At 42.7% G+C, this 27,034-nt stretch overlaps 1 protein-coding gene across 2 annotated transcripts in view; it reads left to right on the top strand.

The window, feature by feature from the left end:
- The window catches only part of VDAC1 (voltage dependent anion channel 1), a 173,780-nt gene that overhangs the window by 126,589 nt on the left and 20,157 nt on the right, over positions 1-27,034 (top strand). For both annotated transcript variants that reach the window (XM_056516604.1, XM_056516605.1), the window contains exons 6-7: positions 4,549-4,776; positions 6,011-6,161. In XM_056516604.1, the coding sequence (XP_056372579.1) occupies positions 4,549-4,776; positions 6,011-6,161 (379 nt within the window). The remainder of the gene's footprint in view (positions 1-4,548; positions 4,777-6,010; positions 6,162-27,034) is intronic.

The raw sequence follows: 27,034 nt of genomic DNA, 5'->3' as shown, positions 1-27,034 counted from the left end.
GAAAGAGCTTAGCTTAATTTGGTGCGCAAGGCGTGCCCATAGAGGTGCCTTTTAACTGAAAGTAGTGATCAAAAATTTTAATAAAGGGAGAGCAAAGTGATTGTCAGCATTTTTCCCCAAATTGTGTTGTAGGTTTGTATATAGGGATTCTATGTCTAGACTGGTGATAAGTGTGCCTGACGGAAAGGCAATTTAAGAACTGCGTCTTTGGTATCTCTGATATATGACTGCAAAGATGAAACAAACGGAGCCAAGAATTGATTGACATACAGACTTACATTTTGAGCTTTCCACTTGTCTGCTGTAAAATTTTATTGAAATAACCGATTGATGTGTTTTTTATTTTAACAAAGGTATCGATCATAGAGTATTGAGAAATAGACTTTGGCTTAAGACTAGAAAATAGAGAATTCAACGTCAAGACACCAGCCTCGTTTCCTCTTGCAACTCTTCCAAGGCAATCAATGCCTGCTGTTCCCTTCTTGCCAAAAAAAAAACAGGATTTGTTTAAAAAAAAATTGTGAAATTTGTGTTAAGGCCAGTTTGCGTGCAAAAAGGTTAAAGGTTTTTTTTTTTTTTTTTAAATCAACTGGTGCCAGAAAGTTAAACAGATTTGTAAATTACTTCTATAAAAAAAAAATCTTAATCCTTCCAGTACTTTTTAGGGGCTATATACTACATAGAAAATACTTTACTTTTTAGATTTCTCTGATGTCATGACCACAGTGCTCTCTGCTGACCTCTGCTGTCCATTTTAGGAACTGTCCAGAACAGGAGAAAATCCCCATAGCAAACATAAGCTGTTCTGGACAGTTCCTAAAATGGACAGCAGAGAGCACTGTGGTCTGAGAGCGGGTGTCCGCTAGTAACCCCTCAGGTGCCGGGATCAATACAGATCCCGGCATCTGCGGCAGTGCGCGATTTCAATGAATGATCGGATCGCCCACAGCGCTGCTGCGGGGATCCGATCATTCGGAACGCCGCACCGAGGTCCCCTCACCTTCCTCCTCCCGGCGTCTCCTGCTCTGGTCTGAGATCGAGCAGACCAGAGAAGAAGATCGCCAATAACACTGATCTGTTCTATGTCCTATACATAGAACAGATCAGTATTAGCAATCATGGTATTGCTATGAATAGTCCCCTATGGGGACTATTCAAGTGTAAAAAAAAAAAAAAAAAAAAAAAAAGTGAAAAATCCCCTCCCCCAATAAAAAAGTAAAACGTCCGTTGTTTCCTATTTTACCCCCAAAAAGCGTAAAAAATGAATTTTATAGACATATTTGGTATCGCCGCGTGCGTAAATGTCCGAACTATTAAAATAAAATGTTAATGATCCCGTACGGTGAACGGCAAGAACGAAAAAAAAAGTCCAAAATTGCTACTTTTTAAATACATTTTATTAAAAAAAATTATAAAAAATGTATTAAGTTTTTTATATGCAAATGTGGTATCAAAAAAAAGTACAAATTATGGCGCAAAAAATGAGCCCTCATACCGCCGCTTATACGGAAAAATAAAACTGTTAGAGGTCATCAAAATAAAGAGATTATAAACGTACTAATTTGGTTAAAAAGTTTGATTTTTTTTTTTTAAGCACAACAATAATAGAAAAGTATGTAATAATGGGTATCATTTTAATCGTATTGAGCCTCAGAATAAAGAACACACATAATTTTTACTATAAATTGTACGGCGTGAAAACGAAACCTTCCAAAATTAGCAAAATTGCGTTTTTCTTTTTAATTTCCCCACAAAAATAGTGTTTTTTGGTTGCGCCATACATTTTATGATATAATGAGTTATGTCATTACAAAGGTCAACTGGTCGCGCAAAAAACAAGCCCTCATACTAGTCTGTGGATGAAAATCTAAAAGAGTTATGATTTTTAGAAGGCGAGGAGGAAAAAATGAAAACGTAAAAATTAAATTGTATGAGTTCTTAAGGCCAAAATGGGCTGAGTCCTTAAGGGGTTAACCGTATGGACCTACAGAATAAAGATAAGGTGTCATTTTTGCCGAAAAATGTACTGCGTAAAAACGGAAGCCCCCAAAACTTATAAAATAGTGTTTTTTCATCAATTTTGTCACACATTGATTTTTTTTTTTTCCCATTTCACCGTAGATTTTTGGGTAAAATGACTAATGTCATTACAAAGTAGAATTAGTGACGCAAAAAATACGCCATCATATAGAATTTTAGGTGAAAATTTTAAAGAGTTATGATTTTTTTAAGTTGAGGAAAAATTGAAAATGAAAAAACTGAAAAAGCCCGGGTCCTTAAAGGGTTAAGGACGCCGGGCATATGCATACGCCATGCATCCCGAGTCCTTAAGGACGTGGGGTGTATGCATACGCCCGTGGGAATTCCGGTCCCCGCTTCTAGCTGGTTGGGGACCGGACCGGAATGCCTGCTGAAATCATTCAGCAGGCATCCCGGCACATCCTGACAGTCCTGATCATCCTGAGTGATAGGAGCGAGGTCGCAGTGCTGCGATCTCCTCCTATCCCCTGCCATTGGTCAGAAGTGATTCTGACCAATGGCAGGGCAGGACAGGGGGTTGCCATGGCAACCCCCCGTTCTACCCACCCCTGGATGTTGAGGGGAACGTGGGGAGAAGATGGAGGCCGGTACCTGGAGAAGATGCCTGGGGACCCCTGATCGTTGCTGGAGACTGCTGGCTCCTGACTCAGGTAGGGAAACCACAATGGGGGGGGGGATGGGAAATGAAAGTGAAAGTAAAGCGATCTTTACTGTGGCAACCACTAGGAAGGCCAAACTGCAACTCCCAGCATGCCCAGACAGCCAAAGGCTGTCTGGGCATGCTGGGAGTTGTAGTTTTGCAACATCTGGAGGGTCACAGTTTGGAGACCACTGTTACAGTGGTGCCCAAACGGTAGCCCTCCAGATGTTGCCAAACTACAACTCTCAGCATGCCTAGACTGCCCAGGCATGCTGGGAGTTGTAGTTCTGTAACATCTGTCCCTTCAGATTTTGCAATGTTCATGACATTTTAGAAAATTGCTGCTCTACTTTGAAGCCCTCTAATTTTTTCAAAGAGCAAAAATATGTCCATTTTATGATGCCAACATAAAGTGGACATATTGTATTTGTGAAGAAAAATAAAATTTATTTGGAATATCCACTTTCCTTACAAGTAGAGAGCTTCAAAGTTAGAAAAATGCTAAATTTTCATGACATTTTGGCATTTTTCACCAAAAAGGATGCAAGTAACGCGGAAAATTTACCACCAAAATAAAGTAGAATATGTCACGAAAAAAAGAATCTCCGAATCAGAATATTCAGTAAAAGCGTTTTCGCGTTATTAATTTGTAAAGCGACGGTGGTCAGAATTGCAAAAAGGGGCTCAGTCCTTTAAGGTGAAAAAGGGCTGCGTCCTTAAGGGGTTAATATGTTTTGTCTACTCAAATAAATCACTTTTGGGCGTTGGCGTTTATGATAAGCCTTTTTGAAGGACCTGAACATGTAAATCAGTGAGAGGAAAAGAGGACAAATTGCATATCTGCATTTGATAAGTACTAAATGTCTCTGTTGTGGATTGTATCCCCATTTGTCCCTGTCTCTCAATTTAATCCTTGGGTCTAAAAAAGATGGACTAGATGGATGGACAGATGAATTGATAAGTCAACGGAGGTACTGGAAAGTTTGCAGAAGAAATATTTGCCGACATTATTGGTGCAGCTGTTGTGAGAACAGGATGAGAAATCTGAAGAGTCACTTGCAAAACTGTGGACACAGATACAATAGAGTGTACCACATTTGGATGGCATACTGAATTGAAAGTCTGAGAAGGATTATTTGTATGGGATGGATAATTTACACTAGGGGGATTTTGTCCCTTTCTATGGACGGGTTTAGCTTTCAATTGTGAAGTGTGTGGACTGCAGCCACACCACCAAGTATATGTTCTGACAATATGTAGCAAGCTTGGATCTTGTAATGTTACAGTAATCAGTGAGAGTTTGTAAGGTGGAACTTTTTTATGTTTATTGAGACATTAAAAGTTACGTTTCATAAACTAATAGTGGATGGTAAATTTAGGATTCTAGTAGTCATGGCTGTGACCAATTGTAAATATGCACTGAAATTGATCCTCCATCCATGGGTCCGTTTTTTTGGCAGTATAGTTATAGTGGAGACACAGGTAGCAGTTGCATACATGACTTGGTGTCTGAGAGGGCCCAAAGATCCTGCCAAATTAGAATTCCTAATTCTCCTATATATATATATATATATATATATATATATATATATATATATATATATATTGCCTTTAGAATTTTTCACTACTTGTTAACTATGAAAAAAATACATGCAGCTTGAAACATTATGGCACACCAATCTGTAAACAATCTGTGACAGCTCCTCTGCACGATTTGTTTAGATAATACACTTCTACAACAGCACCATATCCTTTTGACTGTTTTCTGCTCTTTTATCGGCATCTTGTGTGTTGTTTTGTCTTGCATGTCATTTACTTTGATGATTCTACCTATTATCTTGTTTGGATTGTTTTCTGTAAATGTTTAGAAAGAAGAATGCAAAGATTAAGGGAGTCTACAAGCGAGAGCACATTAACGTGGGCTGTGATATGGATTTCGATATCGCCGGTCCCTCTGTACGCAGTGCTGTGGTATTTGGCTATGAAGGCTGGCTAGCTGGCTACCAAATGACTTTTGAATCTGCAAAGTCTAGAGTCTCACAGAGCAACTTTGCCGTTGGATATAAAACTGATGAATTCCAGCTGCACACCAATGTGTAAGTATATCAAAATAGATATGTTGTGCAGTCTTAAGGTTTAGCATGCAGGGGTTCAAGTAAGTTCAGCAAATCAGTCATACCATTCTATATGTACTCTATAAACCTCCACTTTTTAGGTGTCATTTATATAAAAAAAAAATTTAAAAAAAACTGTCTAACAGTGTTCTTGTTGCCCATATATCTAAACAGAGCATTGCTTTGATTTTACTTTGCTTCAGGTAGCACCCTTATTTTTCATTTGCTTTCTGCTTGATGTAGTCACATGAAACATGTTGTTCGAGATTCGAAAAACTTGGCTGCATTTTCCAAAATGTCACATTATACCGGGGTGCCACACCTATTCATAGGTTATGTGTGGTATTGGAATTATGCTTTCTTTACATTTAGTGAAGCTGAGATGCGATACTACCTTTAACACATGGACAGGTATGGCTAAGTTTCTATGACAAAGCAGCCACATCCTTATAAACCTACACAACCTATTTAAAGATGGAATGGGTTTAAAAGGAAGTACTGTGTTTTGGGACTATATGACGCACTTTTTAGCAAGACTATAAAAAAATTCCCTTTATTCATTTGGCCCGGCAGAACCTGACTTCTCTGACAGCTTCCAATTATAAGCAGGTAAAGTGCTCATAAAATGCTCATTCTTATTATTGAGAGAACCGTGTGACTGTTCATAACTGCACATTTCTCTCTCCCTACCTGGCACTACGTAATAAAACCCCACTGGTTGGACCTAAGTGACACATTACAAGCCACACCTTCCTCTATATATCACTTACATTTGTTACTGGTCCAGGGTGTTTGCAAAGAGCGCCAGCTCATACAGTTTATATTCCAACTTCTCCATTGAAGAAAAAACTATTCACTTTCCAGTAGCACACAAAACGGCTAACATTGTGTATTACAAATGCTTACCAGCGCTTGCAACCTTTCAGCCAAACAAAAGTAAATTTTATGTGGAACCGCTCAGCTATTTGTATTTACTTTCCCATCCCCAGTTGAACCTCATCCCATCAGCCTTTTCATCCCTTTAATCATAGGGCCCAGCAAACTAAACAAATAATATTTTGACACTCCTGTTGTGTGCATGAGACTTACATCTTGCATTGATCTCATTGACCTCATAATATATAGGGGTTTATGTAAATTGTGCATATGATTTCCTTTCTGCCCAAGCTATACTTATGTATATTGATTTATTATTGATAATTAATTTTACCAACAGGAACGATGGTACAGAATTTGGCGGCTCAGTATATCAGAAAGTAAATGATAAATTGGAAACTGCCATTAACTTGGCTTGGACAGCAGGAAACAGTAACACTCGCTTTGGAATTGCAGCTAAATATCAAATTGACTCAGATGCATCATTTTCCGTAAGTATGAACTTGAATGTCTGTTAAGGACACAAACATCCTCAATGTGTAGATTGTATATCTATCATGTTTACTGGAGGTTGATTAAAAAAAAAATGGGGAGAAGTTGCCATCATGCTGACAGGATTGGTAGACTTACTTACAAAGTATGCATGGCCACCATTTCACGACAATCACTTCCTTCATATTTCAGATGTTTTGTCATCAGGATAAGCTATCAAACCCTAATAGCATTGTGGACTGTTATCTAACTTAACCCTGGAATACCCTAGTACTCTTTGTACTGTTTAATAACACTTGATATGGAGGTGGGCGAAACATTAACCCCTTAAATATTCAACAACTTTATGGGAAAAAGTTCTGTCTACTAGGGGTCCCCATACTATGTAAATTTCTGTAGTCTGTTGCAACACTCCCGGCACAGTCGGAACACAGGAATTGGGGTTGGGCTTAGCTTTGTGCTGTATGCTCCTGGCCTGTAAATCACTGTGCAGAGCATGGCATAGTGTAGGAGCAGGAAGAGCAGCGGACATGCGTTTACTAACAGAGTGGGAATTGCAGACTGAGAGGCAGAGGCTGTCAGCAGTGTTTGTTTGTGTAGCAGTGCCGAGTGTATGGCTAAGCTATATGTACTAGAGCTAAGTGTGTATGGCTGAGTTGTGTGCAGCACTGCTGAGTGTGCATGGCTCAGCAGTGTGAAGAAGAGCCGAGTATGAATGGCTGAGCTGTGTGTGAAGCAGAGCTGTGTGTGAAGCAGAGCTGAGTGTGTGCATGGCTAAGCTTTGTGTGCAGCAGAGCTGAGTGTGTGTATGGCTTAGTGTTTTATGGCTGAGTGTTTGTATGGCTGAGCAGTGTGTAGTAGAGCCAAGTGTGTATGGCTGAGCTGTGTGTATTGAGTTTTTATACCTCACTCCTCACTGTTTAGCTACTGCAGAGGTAATCGGAGAATAGAGCTGTAGGAAGAAGACTGCAGCTGATTGGCTGCTGCTGTCAACCTAGCATCACTGCCTGGGAACGCCCACAGAGTTTAGGGGAGCACAGATGGATATACAGGAGATCAAGGCTGTTTAGAGCCACAGGGAAAACCAAAACACAAAAAAAAGGCTGACAATGATCAGAGGTCATTACCAAGTATGGCTGCAGTGTGTATTTTTATTTTTATTTTTTTTATGGCTCTGTGATGACGGGTACACTTTAAGGCTGCCTGCCTTGGCCTTGTGGACACAGTACAATTTTTCAAATCTGACATGTCACTTTATGTATTAAAGGGGTATTCCAGGCAAAAACTTTTTTATATATCAACTGGCTCCGGAAAGTTAAACAGATTTGTAAATTACTTCTATTAAAAAATCTTAATCCTTTCAACAGTTATTAGCTTCTGAAGTTTTCTGTCTAACTGATCAATGATGATGTCTCGTCCCGGGAGCTGTGCATGATGGGAGAATATTCCCATAGGAACTGCACAGCTCCCGGGACGTGAGTCATCAGAAAGCAGTTAGACAGAAAAAAAAAACTCAACTTCAGAAGCTAATAACTATTGCAAGGATTAAGATTTTTTAATCAAAGTAATTTACAAATCTGTTCAACTTTCTGGAGCCAGTTGATATATAAAAAAAAGTTTTTGCCTGGAATACCCCTTTAATCACTTTGAGATGCTTCTTCCTGGTGGTTCTGGCATTTAAATAGGCTCTGTCAGATATTAAAACTTTTGATACGTTGTAAAGCATGCAAAAGCAATAGGTTTTGCATTTGCTTTCATTAGTCTTTTTCAGTATTAAATACTGAAAATGTTCTGTCAAAGAACTGCCCCCCCCCCCCCCCCCCCCTCCCTGCCTTCTGGAATGCATTCAGTGTTTTTGTCTACACTGCTTCTTCCTGGACTCCAGGACGTTTTGGAGGGGGGAGGAGCTGTACACACTGCAGACTCGTGTGAATAGAAGGGGAGACTGCTGCCAGATCTCACACAGCAGACATCAATGAGAGAGGCAGACACATGCATTGCAGACGAAAAAGTAAGTGTCCCTGCATGTATGTGTGTGTGGATATGTGTGTATGTGTGTATATCCGTGTGTCTATCTAATGTGTATTGGTAAGAATATATGAAGCCTGTGTGTGTAATAAAGGGGTACTACAATCATATCCTCCAGCTGTTTCAAAACTCAAACTCCAAGCATGCCTTCACCGCCAAATGATGTGTGGGCATGCTGGGTGCTGTAGTTTTGCAACAGGTGGAGGTACCCTGGTTGGGAAGCACTGGACTGGACTGAGGTGAGGGAGAGGGAGGAGGGGGAGTGGTTATCACAGTGAGTACCCGCCCCCTTGCTTCTGGTGGACAAAATTTGTTTTTTTGAGTGATCTGACTGCTACGCTTTAAATTTTTTTTGTGACAGTCTACTTAATGTTAAAAGTACATGTGAGTAAATACTTATGACACCAAAAAGAGAACCATACCACAGAGTACACAGCAAAGTAATAGAATATACAAAATCAACTTTATTAATACAATTTAGTAATAAAAAATTTCAAATATTAAAATTGGAAAAAAGAATGAATAGGCACTGGTGAACATACAAAGATGTAGGGAAATGGTAGGACACAAATACATCATAATATGCAAATATCAGGAGTAAATGCCACAATAGCTGGTAGGATACAAGGGTGCTGCCAACCAAAACTATGCAATAAAGGGTGCCAAACCATACCTACACCTGAACCCCAACGATCGTTTCGCTGTTATGCCGCTTCTTCAGGGGGCGTGCAGTAAATACTTGCAGCATTTCTTTGTAAAAATCGAAATTTCTGAGAAAAATTAGCATTTTTCAAAATTTGAAACTCTGCTTGTAAGGATGATTGTCAAGCAACATAAATAAGATATTCATTCACATTTAACCACATAGTGACCCAGGGCATACAGGTACGCCTTTGCTCCTTGGTATTTAAGGACCCAGGGCGTACCTGTACACCTGTGGGAATTTCGGTCCCCGCTGCACGTCGAGCAGGGACCGGACCGGGGTGACTGCTGATATTTATCAGCAGACACCCTGCACAAATGCCCAGGGGGGTCATCAGACCCCCTCATGTCAGAGATTGCTGCAACTAGTCAGTGAATTCACACCGGTGATTTGCGCTGAATACGGGTCTATGGTGACACGGAATATAAGGGGGATTGCGGTTGTCCAAGACACCCACGATCCCCCTTAAGGGATAGGAGTGAGGTGGCAGGGGTGCCACCCCTCCTATTCCTGCTATTGGTCATCAAGGAGGGACAACCAATAGCAGATCGGGGGCGGGAGGGTTAACTTTCGGTTTCCCCGTTCTGCCCACCCACAATAGGCGGGGCAGAACGGGGAAACCGACAGGGACCGTTGCCTAAGTCCACTTACCCATCAGCGGCGGCAGCAGGCAGCGATTGGCGGCGGGGATAGACAGAAGAGGACGACGGCGATGCGGCTCCCTGGATCCTACAAAAGCCGGTGAGTTTCCTAGCAACATCTGGAGGGCTACAGTCTGAGACCACTGTGCAGTGGTCTCTAAATTGTGGCCCTCTAGATCTTGCAAAACTACAACTCCCAGCATGCTCACATAGCAGTTTGCTGTCTGGGCATGCTGGGATTTGTAGTTTTGCAACATCTGGAGGGCCACAGTTTGGAGATCACTCAGCATGCTGGGAGTTGCAGTTGCATACCTCCAGCTGTTGCATAACTACAAGTTTTGCAACAGCTGGAGGCACACTGGTTGGAAAATAATGAGTTAGGTAACAGAACCTAACAAGGTTTTCCAACCAGTGTGGCTCCAGCTGTTGCAAAAGTACAACTCCCAGCATGCACGGTCTGTCAGTACATGCTGGGAGTTGTAGTTTTGAAACAGCTGGAGGTTTGTGCGCCCCCCCCCCCCCCCATCCCATGTGAATGTACAGGGTACACTCACACGGGCGAGTTTACAGTGCGTTTTCTGCTTCAAGTTTGGACTGCAGCAAATTCTTCGCCGCAGCGCAAACTCCTTGCGGGAAACTCACCGTAACCCACTAGTGCAAATGTACCATAAAAACACTACACTAACACATAATAAAGGGTAAAACACTACTTATAAACCCCCCCCCCCCCCAATAAAAATGAAAGACGTATTGTAGGGCAGTGTTTCCAAAACGGAGCCTCCAGCTGTTGAAAAACAACAACTCCCAGGCATGCTGGGAGTCTAGCAACAGCTAGAGGCACCCTGTTAGGGGTATTCTACACCAGTGATTCCCAATGTCCACCCCTATTCAATCCCTAATGTAGTCCTCAAATGCGCATGGCGCGCTCTCACTTCGGAGCCCTGTTGTATTTCAAGGAAGCAGTTTAGGGCCACATATGGGGTATTTCCGTACTCGGGAAAAATTGCACTACAAATTTTGGGGGGCTTTTACTCCCTATGAAAAGGAAAAGTATGGGGCTACACCAGCCTGTTAGTGTAAAAATGTACATTTTTTTTACACTAACATGATGGTGTTGCCCCATTCTTTTTATTTTCACAAGCGGTAAAAGCAAGAAAAGACCCCCAAAACTTGTAACGCAATTTCTCCTGAGTACAGAAATACCCCATATGTGGGCGTAAAATGCTCTGCAGGCGCACAACAAGGCTCAGGAGTGAGAGAGCGCACCATGTACATTTGAGGCCTAAATTGGTGATTTGCACACCCCATTTGAGGCCTAAATTGGTGATTTTACAGCGGTTCTTGCATAAACGCAAAAAAATAAATAGCCACATGTGACCCCATTTTGGAAACTACACCCCTCACGGAACATAACAAGGGGTATAGTGAGCTTTAACACCCCACAGGTGTTTGAAGAATTTTCATTAAAGTTAAATGGGAAAATAAAAAAAATAAAAAATTCTCACTAAAATGCTGGTGTTACCCCAAATTTTTCATTTTCACAAGGGAAAATAGGAAAAATAAGTGTAACTCCATTTCTTCGGAGTAAGAAAATACCCCATATGTGGATGTAAAATGCTCTGCGGGTGCACTACAATGCTCAGAAGAGAAGGAGCGCCATTGGATTTTGAAGAGAAAATTTGTCCAAAATTGAAGGCCACATGTGTTTACAAAGCCCCCATAGTGCCAGAACAATGGACCCCCCCCCCACATGTGACCCCATTTTGGAAACTACACCCCTCACTTAATATATTAAGGGGTGCAGTGAGCATTTACGCCCCCCAGGTGTCTGACAGATTTTTGGAACATTGGTCCGTGAAAATGAAAAATTTAATTTTTCATTTGCACAGCCCACTGTTCAAAATGACCACCAAAATTTGTAACCCCATTTCTTCTATTACCCCTTGTAAAAATGTAAAATTTGGAGAGAAACATGCATTTTAGAGGAAAAGAAATTTTCATTTACACATCCAAAGTCGTCAAACACCTGTGCGGTGTTATGGCTCACTGTACCCCTTGTTACGTGCCTTAATGGGTGTAGTTTTCAAAATGTTATGCCTTGTGTTTTTTTTTTTTGTTTTTTTGTTTTTTTTTTGCTGTTCTGGTACCACAGGGCTTCCTAAATGCGACATGCCCCCCAAAAACCATTTCAGCAAATTTGCTTTCCAAAAGCCAAATGTGACTCCTTCTCTTCTGAGCATTGTAGTTCGGCCGCAGAGCATTTTACGTCCTAACATGGGGTATTTCCATACTCAGAAGAGATGGGGTTACAAATTTTGGGGGGCATTTTCTCCCATTACCCTTTGTAAAAATTGTAAATTTAGTGGAAATTTTTTTTTTTTCATTTTCACATCCGACTTTAACAAAAAGTCGTCAAACACCTGTGGGGTGTTAAGGCTTACTGGACCCCTTGTTACTTGCCTTCAGGGGTGTAGTTTCCAAAATGGTATGCCATGTAGGGGTTTTCTGCTGTTATGGCACCATAGGGGCTTCATAAATGTGACATGCCCCCCAAAAACAATTTCAGCAAAATTCACTCTCCAAACTCCCATTGTTGCTTCTTCCCTTCTGATCCCTCTACTGCGCCCACCGAACACTTGACATACACATATGAGGTATTTCCTTACTCATAGTTACATAGTTACATAGTTAGTACGGTCGAAAAAAGACATATGTCCATCAAGTTCAACCAGGGAATTGAAGGGTAGGGGTGTGGCGCAATATTGGGGAAGGGATGGGATTTTATATTTCTTCATAAGCATTAATGTTATTTTGTTCCAGGAATGTATCTAATCCTGTTTTAAAGGAACCTCGCTTCAGCCGGCATGGTGGGGGTAAGTGGCTGTGGCTGACCGGGGGTAACGCTGGCGGTTCCCGGACTCCGGAGGTGAGCCGGAGTTCAGGGAAACCCTTGGTCAGCCCGGCCCCAGGTTATCGTATTACATATCGGCATTCGGCATTCGCCGGTAGCATTTTACGGTTTTCAGCTGTATATGATTACTTACGGCTTGCTGCGCATGTATATAGTTACATAGCTAGTACGGTCGAAAAAAGACATATGTCCATCAAGTTCAACCAGGGAATTGAAGGGTAGGGGTGTGGCGCAATATTGGGGAAGGGATGGGATTTTATATTTCTTCATAAGCATTAATGTTATTTTGTTCCAGGAATGTATCTAATCCTGTTTTAAAGCTGTTAATTTTTCCTGCTCTGACCAGTTCCTGAGTTAGACTGTTCCATAAGTTCACAGTTCTCATAGTAAAGAAGGCGTGTCGCCCCTTGAGACTAAACTTTTTCTTCTCCAGACGGAGGGAGTGCCCCCTCGTCCTTTGGGGGGGTTTAACCTGGAACAGTTTTTCTCCATATTTTTTGTATGGGCCATTACTCGAGAGAAATTGGGTTAGAAATTTAACACCTAAAGGGTTAACACACTTACTGAATGTCTTTTTGAATACTTTGAGGGGTGCAGTTTTTATAATGGGGTCATTTGTGGGGTATTTCTAATATGAAGGCCCTTCAAATCCACTTCAAAACTGAACTGGTCCCTGAAAAATTCCGATTTTGAAAAAAAAATAAAAAAATTGGAAAATTGCTGATGAACTTTGAAGCCCTCTGATGTCTTCCAAAAGTAAAAACATGTCAACTTCATCATGAAAATATGAAGTAGACATATTGTATTTGTGAATCAATATATAATTTATATGGAATGTCTGTTTTCCTTACAAGCAGAGAGCTTTAAAGTTAGAAAAATGCAAAATTTTTGAATTTTTCACCAAGGAATGATGCAAGTATCGACAAAAATTTACCACTAACATGAAGTAGAATATGTCACGAAAAAACATTCTCTGAATCAGAATGAAAAGTAAAAGCATCCCAGAGTTATTAATGCTTAAAGTGACAGTGGTCAGATGTGCAAAAAATGGCTGGGTCCTTAAGGGGTTAAAATATGATAATGTCATGTTGGCATGATTTGTTAAACATGCTTTTATTTTTTTTAAGACACTAGTGGGGGTTATAGGTTTAGCAGCAATTTACATCTTGGCGAAAAATTCTAAAACTGAATTTTGTTTTGAAGAGAATTTAAGGGGCCTGTATGTTGCCGCCTGCCCCCCCCCCCCCCCCCGAATGAGTTCCATACTTTTTAGAAATATCTAATATGTGGCCCTAGTGCGCTACTTGTGTCAACTATAGACCTTAAGGAGTGTTACAAGGGGTGATTCCAGGCGATTCCAAGATTTCTGAAACAGTGGGCCGTGAAAATTACAAATTAAAATTTTTACACTAACATGTTTTTGTAGCCCCTAAGTTTCTATTTTCACTAGAGGTAAAGGGAGAAAAAGTCCCCACAAAATTTGTAACACAGTTTCTTCCAAGTATGAAAATACCCTATATGTGGATTTAAAGTGCTGTGTTGGCACACAGCAGGGCTCATAAGGAAAAAAAGCGCTATTTGGCTTTTGAAGAGTGGATTTGGCTGGAATGGATGTCGGGGTCCATGGCATGTTTACAATGCCCCATGGTGCCAGGACAGTGAATAAACACCCCTTCCTACCCAAGTAACCCCATTTCAGAAACTACACCCCTCAAGGAATGTAACAACAAGAATATACATCCCTCAGGTGTTTGACCAGGTTTTTTGGAACAGTGGACCCTTAAAATGAAAAGTAACACATTGGGAAACCCATAAACTTTTCATATTCACAAGTGGTAAAAGAAGAAAACGCCCTACATAATGTGTAACACAATTTCTCTTGACCAAGGCAATAGCCATGTACATTTTAGGCCTAAATTGGCTGATGGTTGCAGAGATTCTAAGAGAAATTAAAAGAAATGCCCAAAAGGGCCCCATTACACAAACTACCCCCCATCCTCCCTGAGGAATTTATGTAGGGGTGTAGTAAACATTTTAACCCCACAGGTGTTTGCCAAAGTAATTTTTCTTGGATTGGTAGAGATATGATCAATGACTGGCCTTAGTTTGAACATGTGGTCATCTCAAGGTGGCATATTGTACACGGCGCAATTTTCGAGTGTGCTACACTGTGCACACAACGGAATTCCAGCAGCAGATGTTTCTGCCTTCGATACCTTGATTCTGGCGTTCACAGAAACATTGAACCTGTTGAATGGTGCATTTCTGAGCGGCCCTAGTGCCGCCAAATCAAGTAAATGTGCAGAATGTCTATCCGTATTTTCCTGCAGACATTCTGCATATTTACGGCTGTGTGAACATGGGTAAATGCAGAAACTTTAGGATTACTTCAAAGCGAGACCTTTTCATAGCCATAAAATTAATTGAGGTATTGTACATTACATCCCTATGCTTCATATGCAACACAAGATGTAAAAGCCAAATATTGTTGGGCTTATATATCTTACAAATTTACATAGTTTGTAAGGTTGAAAAAAAACACAAGAGTCCATCAAGTTCAACCTAAAACCCTACCATTTTGATTCATATATCAGAATTTGTTCCTGAATCAACGTTCTCTCCACATAAAGTATCCCTAACTTTTAATGTTTATTTTTCCTGAAAAACATCCAGGACCCCTTTGACTCGTTTACTGTGTCAGACATGACATCACGGTGGCGGAGAGTTCCATAGTCTCATTGGGGGAGATTTATCAATGTCTGTGTGAGGTAGAAATCATTTAACCCCTTAAGGATGCAGGGTTTTTCAGTTTTTGCATTTTCATTTTTTCCTCATCACCTTCTAAAAATCATAACCCTTTCAATTTTGCATATAAAATTCCATATGATGGCTTATTTTTTGCGCCACCAACTCTACTTTGCAGTGACATTAGTCATTTTACCAAAAAATCCACGGGGAAAGGAAAAACAGAAAAAAAATTGTGCGACAAAATTGAAGAAAAAATGCCATTTTGTAACTTTTGGGGGCTTCCGTTTCTATGTGGTAAAAATCACACCTTATCTTTATTCTGTAGGTCCATATGGTTAAAATGATACCCTACTTATATAGGTTTGATTTTGTCGTACTTCTGAAAAAATTCATAACTACATGCAGGAAAATTTATGTTAAAAATTCTCCTCTTCTGACCCCTGTAACTTTTTTTATTTTTACTGCGTATGGTCCGGTATGAGGAATTTTTTTTTTTGTGCGTACACCATTGACCGTGCGGTTTAATTAACAATATATTTTTAGATTTCAGACATTTCCGCACACGGCGACACCACATATGTTTGTTAAATGGAAAGGCCTGCGCAGCTGGCCTGTAATTGTGGGAGGAGCGGGATGACTATAAAACTCACGGCTCTCCCCCCTTCAATGACGCCGTGGGTTCTTCGCTTGAGGGTTGTCACGTGATGTCGGCAGGAAGTGGAGTCACGTTCCCACCGGTCAGCTGACTGCACGAGTCAGCTGACAGGAACCTCGCTTCAGCCGGCATGGTGGGGGTAAGTGGCCGTGGCTGACCGGGGGTAACGCTGGCGGTTCCCGGACTCCGGAGGTGAGCCGGAGTTCAGGGAAACCCTTGGTCAGCCCGGCCCCAGGTTATCGTATTACATATCGGCATTCGGCATTCGCCGGTAGCATTTTACGGTTTTCAGCTGTATATGATTACTTACGGCTTGCTGCGCATGTATATAGTTACATAGCTAGTACGGTCGAAAAAAGACATATGTCCATCAAGTTCAACCAGGGAATTAAGGGGTAGGGGTGTGGCGCGATATTGGGGAAGGGATGAGATTTTATATTTCTTCATAAGCATTAATCTTATTTTGTTCCAGGAATGTATCTAATCCTGTTTTAAAGCTGTTAATTGTTCCTGCTGTGACCAGTTCCTGAGGTAGACCGTTCCATAAATTCACAGTCCTCACGGTAAAGAAGGCGTGTCGCCCCTTGAGACTAAACTTTTTTTTCTCCAGACGGAGGGAGTGCCCCCTCGTCCTTTGGGGGGGTTTAACCTGGAACAGTTTTTCTCCATATTTTTTGTATGGGCCATTTAAATACTTATATACGTTTATCATATCCCCCCTTAAACGTCTCTTCTCAAGACTAAACAATTGTAACTCCTTTAATCGCTCCTCATAGCTAAGATGTTCCATGCCCCATATTAGTTTAGTCGCGCGTCTCTGCACCCTTTCCAACTCCGCAGTGTCCCTTTTATGGACAGGTGACCAAAACTGAACAGCATATTCCAGGTGAGGCCGTACCAATGCTTTATAAAGGGGGAGTATTATGTCCCTGTCCCTTGAGTCCATGCCTCTTTTGATACATGACAATATCCTGCCGGCTTTGGAAGCAGCAGCCTGACATTGCATGCTATTCTGTAGTCTGTGATCTACAAGTACACCCAGATCCTTCTCTACCAGTGACTCTGCCAGTTTAATCGTGCAGGAGGCGAACAGCCTCCTGCACGAGCATATCATTACCGCACTAGGTGAACGGCTTGCTGCGCATGTATGTGTTTTCTTATGGCTTGCTTTATTATGTGATGATTACTTTATTATGTGTTCAGCCTCCTGCTCGTGCATATCATTACTGCACTATTTGAACGGCTTGCTGCACATGTATACGATTACTTTGTTATGTGAACAGCCTCCTGCACGTGCATATCATTACCGCACTATGTGAACAGCCTCCTGCACGTGCATATCATTACCGCACTATGTGAACGGCTTGCTGCGCATGTATACGATTACTTTGTTATGTGAACAGCCTCCTGCACGTGCATATCATTACCGCACTATGTGAACGGCTTGCTGCGCATGCATACGATTACTTTGTTATGTGAACAGCCTCCTGCACATGCATATCATTACCGCACTATGTGAACGGCTTGCTGCACATGCATACGATTACTTTGTTATGTGAACAGCCTCCTGCACGTGCATATCATTACCGCACTATGTGAACGGCTTGCTGCACATGCATACGATTACTTTGTTATGTGAACAGCCTCCTGCACGTGCATATCATTGCCGCGCCATGTGAACGGCTTGCTGCGCATGTATATCATTACTGCATTGTGTGAACAGTCTCCTGCACATGCTTATCATTACCGCATTATGTGTTAGGCCTCTTGCACATGTATTTGATTGCTGCATTGTGTGAACAGTCTCCTGCACATGTATATCATTACCTCACTATGTGATAGGCTTCTTGTATATGTATTTGATTGCTGCATTGTGTGAACAGTCTCCTGCACATGTATATCATTACTGCACTATGATTACTGCATTGTGTGAACAGTCTCCTGCACATGCATATCATTACCGCACTATGTGTTAGGCCTCTTGCACATGTATTTGATTGCTGCATTGTGTGAACAGTCTCCTGCACATGTATATCATTACCGCACTATGTGTTAGGCTTCTTGCACATGTATATGATTACCGCACTATGTGTTAGGCTTCTTGCACATGTTTATCATTACCGCACTATGTGAACAGTCTCCTGCACATGTATAACATTACTGCACTATATGATCAGTCTCCTGCACATATATATCATTACCGCACTATGTGAACAGTCTCCTGCACATGTATATCATTACTGCACTATGTGATCAGTCTCCTGCACATATATAACATTACTGCACTATGTGAACAGTCTCCTGCACATGTATAACATTACCGCTCTATGTGAACAGCCTCCTGCACATATATATCATTATCACATTTTGTAGTTCTGTGCTGCGGGGAGGATCTATATGTGTCTCCCGTATACTAAGACTCGCACACCTTTACACTCAATCGGTCTCACCGCTCCGCCCCACCCTGTGGGCTTATGCTTCACCCCCAAAGCTGCCAATCTGGTCAGTCTAAGGCACGCTACACCAACAGCTGCGCTCACTTCCAATCTTTGTCTCTTAACTAACTTCCTCACAGTTTTCTTTTCATTTATTTTATATTTCTGTGTTTCCGGGCGGTGTGCCTCCAGCTGTTGTGAAGCTACGATTCTCACTTATAGGAATCATGCCGTAGGGTTCATGCTGTACACATCCTGGTACCCATGCACGTTGGTAGGATTCATGCCGGTTACATTTATACGCCACACACGCTTTTAGGGTTCATTCGTTCTCTACGCACTTGTAGTTTTATACCGTACACACGCTTTTAGGGTCATACTGTACACCCCCTTTGTAAGGTTTATACTGCACACACGCTTGTAAGATTCATACAGTACACACTTGTAGTGTTTATACCGTTTACTTGCCTACAGGTTTCATACTGTACACTCGCTTGTAGGATTATATTGTACATTCACCCTTAGGGTTCATGCTGTACGCTTGCTTGTAGCATTCATACTGCACTCACACTTGCGCATAGTTGGGGGGTGCATGCTTGTAGCATTTACTCTATACACACGCTTGTACATACTTGTAGCATTATGCTGCGTACACACTTATAAGATTCATGCTGTACACAGTACACACTGTACACACGCTTGTTGGATTCTTACTTTACACGCGTTAGGATTATGCAGTACATTCGCGGTAGCTTTTATACGGTACACTCGCTTGCATAATTCATCAAGTTCATGCGGTGCTTACCAATGTAGCATCCATTCTGTACACTTGCTCGTAGGTTTACGTGGTATACACGCTTGTACTCGCCTGCAGGGTTCATACTACACACACTCTTGTAGGAGTCATGTTGTACACACTCATAGGATTCATACCTTGTACACGCTCATACGAGTCACACTGTACGCACGTTTATAGTATTACATGGCCCACGCTCATAGGATTACTACTGAGCATGCACTCATAAGGTTCGTGCTGCACACCCGCTCGCAGGACCTGTATCACACGTGTTTGTAGGGTTATATTACTCGGGTGCACGCGGGAATCAGGCTGCGTGTGCACTCGTGGCATGTGTTCTGTACATGCACTTGCGCTATTTGTGAAGTTCGTACACCCGCAGTTTTGTGCAGCGCACATGCTCATACAGCACATGGGGTGTGGCCCTGTACGCAGGTATGTGGTTATAATAGTTACTACTTGCCGGCATATTCTCTGCCATCAGGTCGTGGTTAGCTTCAGACATTCACTGGTGGTCTATACGCGTATATGGTTGGCCCGAGTATAGGTTCATCAAGTTGGTGGTATAGCCATGCTTAGCGGTTCACGACAGTTTCACACGTAGTCGTTCTGCACGCATCTTTATATAGGCAGGGTGATACATAGCAGTTGTCGCTGCTGACACATATTCAGAACGACTATTACACGACGCACAGGCGGGGCTGACCCAGTAAACCGTTGCAGACGGGGTATGTCTCATTATCGTTGGTACTGACATGCCTTCTGAACGACACTGACACTACGCATAGGTGGTATTTACCTGTTAAGCCTGTCATGTTACAGAAAGGGTACGTCGCATAATTGTTATGACTGACACGCCACACATAGGTGATGTATACCCATCATGCCTCCCACGCCTGCAGGGAGTACGTTGCACGGTTGTTACTGACACGCCTTCAGAACAGCAATAACGCCACACATAGGTGATAAGATTTGTTTTATTATCCAAGTAATCACCTCATGAACCTGACACGTCTTCAGGTTGTGTTTACTTGTGTCGTCGGTGCACCTCTTTTACGATATAGTCACGTTCTCAAAAACGGAATTCACGATGTTTTGGGTTGTAATGGTACTCGTATGAACTTTCGCACTTACCACTGGGCACACACTTATCTAGACTCAGTTACGCATATAATTCTCGTCCGACACGTCTTCGCATACTTTCCCTCTCTCCTGGTTTAAAGAGTTTCTTATTGTTGCCCAAGTAATCACCTCATGAACCTGACACGCTTTCAGGTCGTGATTGCTTGCGTTGTCGACGCGCTCCTTTCTCTGTGTAGTCATGTCCCAAAAATGTACTTCATGGTGTTCTAGGTTGATATGGTACTCGTTTAACGTTTCGCATTTGTCACCGGGCGCATACTCGTTTAGACCCGGTTACGCATACGATTCTCGTCCGACACGTCTTCGCATACTTTCCCTCTGTTCTGGTTTAAAGTGTCGTACATTGTTCTCCAAGTAATCACCTCATGAACTTGACACGCTTTCAGGTTGTGATTGCTTGCGTTGTCGATGCGCTCCTTTCTATGTGTAGTCATGTCCCAAAAATGTGCTTCATGGTGTTCTAGGTTGATATGATACTCGTATAACGTTTCGCACTTGTCACCGGGCGCATACTCGTCTAGGCCCGGTTACGCATACGATTCTCGTCCAACACGTCTTCGGATACTTTCCCTCTGTCCTGGTTTAAAGAGTTGATTATTATTGTCCAAGTAATCACCTCATGAACCTGATACGCTTTCAGGTTGTGATTGCTTGCGTTGTCGATGCGCTCCTTTCTCTGTGTAGTCTCGTTCCTAAAGATGCTCTTCAGGGTGTTCTAGGTTGTTAAGGTACTTGTATAACGTTTCGCTCTTGTCACCGGGCACATACTTGTCTAGGTCCAGTCACGTATACAATTCTCATCCGTCACGTCTTCGGATACTCTCTCTCTGTCCTGGTGTTAGACGGTCAGCTATGTTATAGATAAATGAGCTTGGCTAGACGGTTAGTTTGGCTGTCCCTACTACATACATTTACTTTCACATGTGCTCACGTTGAAGGAGTCCAGAATATTGCAGCAGATGCCTTGTCCGCAAATACGCAAAAATTTATGGTACGGCGTGGAACTCGTTTTCCAAATCCAGATCCAAGCACGCCGAGGGCGACAAGATTTCAGTTCCCTTCCTATTAGCATATGTCGGGTTTTGCCATTCCACACTGCATTTATCCCACAATACTATTAAGAGTTATCTAGCCGGTATCCAACACCATTTATCCTTGACCAATACCCGTAGTTACTCTATACTCTCTTCTCGCTTGGTGAAATCCGCTCTGAAGGGCATCCTTGAGAAGGAAGTCCCTCGCAGCCCAGTCAGACAACCAATCACAGGCAACATGTTCAGGCAGTTGTCCGACTTGTTAGACTCCACACCATTGGGTATCCGTGATAGCCTCACATTAAAAGCGGCCATGTACCTTGCCTGTTATGGGTTTCTCAGACCGGGTGAGTGTACTACTCGGACCATTAACGCGCCCTATCCTAAGGTCAGTCAGCTGTCACATGTCTCTGATCATTTCCAGCTGTCCCCCAGTCAGACCAAGACCTCGTCACCGGGTCAAACTGTGGTTGTTCGGTTTTCCCCACCGTGCACAAAGGGTGTCCTGCCACAGTCCTCCGTGAATTGTTGAATGCCTGTGTTAACCTATCAGCTGACGACCTTTTACTCCATTTCAGGTCCAACCCGCTAACTACTTCTCAATTCATCAAACATTTACGCATTTCGGTCGGGTCGCTGGGAGGAGTCCCGACTTCATTATCCGGTCACTCCTTCCGTATTGGCGCCGCTACAGCCAATTCTAAGCACGGGGTCCCAACCCACGTAATCATGAAATTAGGATGTTGGAAATGCGGATGCTACATGCAGTATTTCCCTAACCCTCGCAAAGAAATGGTTAGCGCATTCCAGTCTCTTGTGTTGTAATCCGCAATAAACAAATGTTTGTTTAAATCCGGGTTTTGCCCTCTTTTCCAGGCATATTCTTTACGCCGCAGTTATGGCACACTCCAAACTGCTTAGTTGAGGTTGATAGATTATTGGTTACAGTTGGTTGTTAGGTTAGTATTAGGGTTTTACGCATTTCAGTCATGTAGCAACGACCACAAATGGAAAGGCCTGCACAGCTGGCCTGTAATTGTGGGAGGAGCGGGATGACTATAAAACTCACGGCTCTCCCCCCTTCAATGACGCCGTGGGTTCTTCGCTCCCACCCGCCCCCCCTTCTTTTCATTCCATCACACTTACCACAGGGTATGCCCTCTTTTCCAGGCATATTCTTTACGCCGCAGTTATGGCACACTCCAAACTGCTTAGTTGAGGTTGATAGATTATTGGTTACAGTTGGTTGTTAGGTTAGTATTAGGGTTTTACGCATTTCAGTCATGTAGCAACGACCACAAATTTTATTTACACTTTTTTTTTTTGCAGTGTGGTAGCTCCCATAGGGGGCTATAACATTGCACACGCTGATCTTTTACACTGATCCCTGCAAAGCCATAGCTTTGCATGGATTAGTGTTATAGGCGATCGATTGCTCAAGCCTGTATCTCAGGCTTGGAGCAATCAAACGCAGATTGAACACATCGGAGCAAGGTAAGGGGACCTCCGCTTGTGTGCTAGCTGATTTTATCGCGATAGTCCTGATCAGCCCGACTGAGCTGCCGGGAAGCTTTCACTTTCATTTTAGATGCGGCGATCAACTTTGGTCCCGACCATCATTAGCCGCCAGGACATGAAAAAGCACTCAATGATAAATGTCCCACTTGCTCTTATAGTAAAGAATCCCCATCTCTGATGATGGTGAAACCATCTTTTCACTAAATGTAGAGGATGCCCCCTTGTCAAAAACCATTAAAAAGGTTTTCCTACTGTCCATTTATATATTTGTACACTGTAATCAAATTGTCCCTAAGACGTCTTTTCTCCAAACTGAATAACCCTACGGTGATAACCAGTCTTGGCATAGTAATCCTCCCATACTATTAACCTCTTTAGGATGTAGGGTGTACCTGTACGTCCTACGCCCGTTCCCGGTGTTTAAAACGGGGGCACACCGTGATCACATCCCGGGTCGGTCCCGGCTGCTATTCATAGCCGGGACCCTGGGCTAACAGTGCATGGCTCAGATCGTTGTGCCGCGCGTTATTAACCCTTCAGACGCGGCGATCAAAGTGAAAGTAAAAGTAAACGTGCCTGAAAGTGAAAGCAAATGCTTTCTGGCAGCTCAGTCGCGCTGATCAGGACAACGCGATAAATTCAACCATCATATGGAATTTAATTAGCAAAATTGAAAGCATTATGATTTTTAGAAGAAGATGAGGAAAAAATGAAAATGCAAAAACTGAAAAACCCTGCATCCTTAAGGGGTTAAAAAATGTTGTCATCCTACTCTGCACCCACTCCAGTTCAGTAACTGTGTCAGAGGCATTGTCTCATTGTCTGCTAGGAATTTTTTCCCCATCATTTTAATACATTTTCCTCTTTGTGTCCCACTGAGAGCTGATTGGTGACACCAATCACTGATCAACAGCTGCTAATGTTTGGCACAGGTTTTTTTTCCTAACAATCAATTTTCCTATATGCATCCTGCTTCCCCTTAGTGCGGATGCACATCACCGATCTGCATCCACCCATTTTGTTTGGTGCAGGTATTTATAGATGATGAACAGGGTGTCACTGTCCAGCACCCAGGGCAGCAGCACACAAGGAAAAGACCCTCCCTCATACCACAAGACACAGGTCAATGCCACAATAGTACTGATAAAAACAGATTACAGCACAAAAATAAGCCCTTATACAGCTTAGTATATGAAAATAAAACATTAGGGTCAGAAAAAGGGGTCAGTAAAATGTGGAATTGTTGTAATCGTGCCAACCTAAGGTTAAAAGAGAACATGTTAGTTTGACTACAGGTGACAAAAGTGAAAAATATATATTTTTTTTATTTAGCTTTTTGTTTCAGAGCATATGTTATGGAAATATATAGGAAGTCATTACAAACTACAATTGTCCCTGCAAAAGCCCTCATATGGGGGTGTAGATAAAAAGATAAGCATTATGACTTAATACGAGACTTAAAAACTAAAATGCGGAAATTAAAATTCACCCATTTCTTAAGGGGTTAATATGAAAAATACAAAGACAAATACAAAGTCACCATCTCTAAAAATCCTCTTTAGGCTAGGATTCCACACAGTTTTTTTTTCTGGAGTTTTTGGAGAACTGTCACTGCAGTTTTTGAACCAAAGCCAGAAGTGTTTTTGACCCCCTCAGCGTTTTTCCACTTTCATTTTTTCCTCCTTACCTTTAACCTGTTGGGGACGGAGGGCGTATGGATATGCCCTCGCATCCTGGTACTTAAGGACGGAGGGCGAACCTTTTCGCCCTCCGCATTTCCGCTCACTGCCGTTCGCCGGGCAGTGATCAGACCGGGATGACTGCTGATATAATTCAGCAGGCATTCCGTGCCAATGCCCAGGAGGGTCCTGAGACAACCCACCCCCGCCCCCACCCATGTCGGCAATCATGAACCATGAATTCACACCGGCATTTGCGGCTATTCCGGGTCATACGGGTCTACAGTGACCCGGAAAATAAGGAGTATCAGGGTTGTCCAAGACACCTACGATCCCCCTGAAGGGATAGGAGTGAGTTGGCAGGGGTGCCACCCCTCCTATCCCTGCTATTGGTAGTCATGAAGCGACGACCAATAGCAGGGCGGGGGCGGGGGGTGGGTTCACTTTAGGTTTCCCTGTTCTGCCCACCCACAATAGGCCAGGTAGAACAGGAAAACTGAAGGGGACCGGCGCCGAATATCCACTTACCCATCGTTGGCGGCAGCAGGCGGCGATCGGCGGAAGAAGAGGACGGCGATGCGGCTCCCTGGATCCTATGGAAGCTGGTGAGTTGCTTAGCAACATCTGGAGGGCTACAGTTTGAGACCACTATATAGTGGTCTCTAAACTGTAGCCCTCCAGATGTTGCAAAACTACAACTCCCAGCATGCCCAAACAGCTGTCTCAGCATGCTGGGAGTTGTAGTTGCGTACCTCCAGCTGTTGCATAACTACATCTCCCAGCATGTCCTTCGGCGATCAGTACATGCTGGGAGTTGTAGTTTTGCAACAGCTTTAGGCACACTGGTTGGAAAATACTGAGATAATTTCCTGCTTCAAGTTTGAGCTGCGGCAAATTTTCCACCACAGCGTGAACTCCTAGCGGGAAACTCACCGTAAACCACCGCCAGTATGAATGTACCCTAAAAACACTACACTACACTACCACATAGTAAAAGGTAAAACACTACATATACACCCCCTTACACTGCCCCCCCCCCCCCCAATTAAAATGAAAACGTATCGTACGGCAGTGTTTCCAAAATGGAGCCTCCAGCTGTTGCGAAACAACAACTCCAAGCATTTCCAGACAGCCACTGACTGTCCAGGCATGCTGGGAGTTTAGCAACAGCTGGAGGCACCCTGTTTGGGAATCACTGGCGTAGAATACCCCTATGTCCATCCCTATGCAATCCCTAATTTAGTCCTCAAATGCGCATGGCGCTCTCTCTCTTCGGAGCCCTGTCGTATTTCAAGGAAACAGTTAAGGGCCACAAATGGGGTATTTTCATAATTGGGAGAAATTGCACTACAAATTTTGGGGGGCTTTTCTCCTTTTACCTCCTACGAAAAGGAAAAGTTGGGGTCTACACAACCCTGTTAGTGTAAAAAAATTACATTAACATGCTGGTGTTGCCCCATACTTATTATTTTCACAAGAGGTAAAAGGAAAAAAAGACCCCAACATTTGTAACGCAATTTCTCCTGAGTACGGAAATACACCATATGTGGCCGTAAAATACTCTGCGGGCGCACAACAAGGCTCAGGAGTGAGAGCACGCTATATATAGTTACATAGTTACATAGTTAGTACGGTCGAAAAAAGACATATGTCCATCAAGTTCAACCAGGGAATTAAGGGGTAGGGGTGTGGCGCGATATTGGGAAGGGATGAGATTTTATATTTCTTCATAAGCATTAATGTTATTTTGTTCCAGGAATGTATCCAATCCTGTTTTAAAGCTGTAAATTGTTCCAGCTGTGACCAGTTCCTGAGGCAGACCGTTCCATAAATTCACAGTCCTCACGGTAAAGAAGGCGTGTCGCCCCTTGAGACTAAACTTTTTCTTCTCCAGACGGAGGGAGTGCCCCCTCGTCCTTTGGGGGGGTTTAACCTGGAACAGTTTTTCTCCATATTTTTTGTATGGGCCATTAATATACTTATATACGTTTATCATATCCCCCCTTAAACGTCTCTTCTCAAGACTAAACAATTGTAACTCCTTTAATCGCTCCTCATAGCTAAGATGTTCCATGCCCCATATTAGTTTAGTCGCGCGTCTCTGCACCCTTTCCAACTCCGCAGTGTCCCTTTTATGGACAGGTGCCCAAAACTGAACAGCATATTCCAGGTGAGGCCGTACCAATGATTTATAAAGGGGGAGTATTATGTCCCTGTCCCTTGAGTCCATGCCTCTTTTGATACATGACGACAATATCCTGCCGGCTTTGGAAGCAGCAGCCTGACATTGCATGCTATTCTGTAGTCTGTGATCTACAAGTACACCCAGATCCTTCTCTACCAGTGACTCTGCCAGTTTAATCCCCCCTAAGACATACGATGCATGCAGGTTATTAGTACCCAGATGCATAACTTTACATTTATCCACATTGAACCTCATTTGCCAAGTGGATGCCCAGACACTTAATCTATCCAAGTCATCTTGTAACTTATGCACATCCTCTATAGACTGTACTGTGCTACAAAGCTTGGTGTCATCTGCAAAGATAGAAACAAAGCTGTTAATACCATCCTCTATATC

Source organism: Hyla sarda, chromosome 4, assembly GCF_029499605.1.
Source record: "Hyla sarda isolate aHylSar1 chromosome 4, aHylSar1.hap1, whole genome shotgun sequence".
In the NCBI taxonomy this organism is placed as follows: domain Eukaryota; kingdom Metazoa; phylum Chordata; class Amphibia; order Anura; family Hylidae; genus Hyla; species Hyla sarda.
This window is presented reverse-complemented; position numbering and strand designations above follow the sequence as displayed.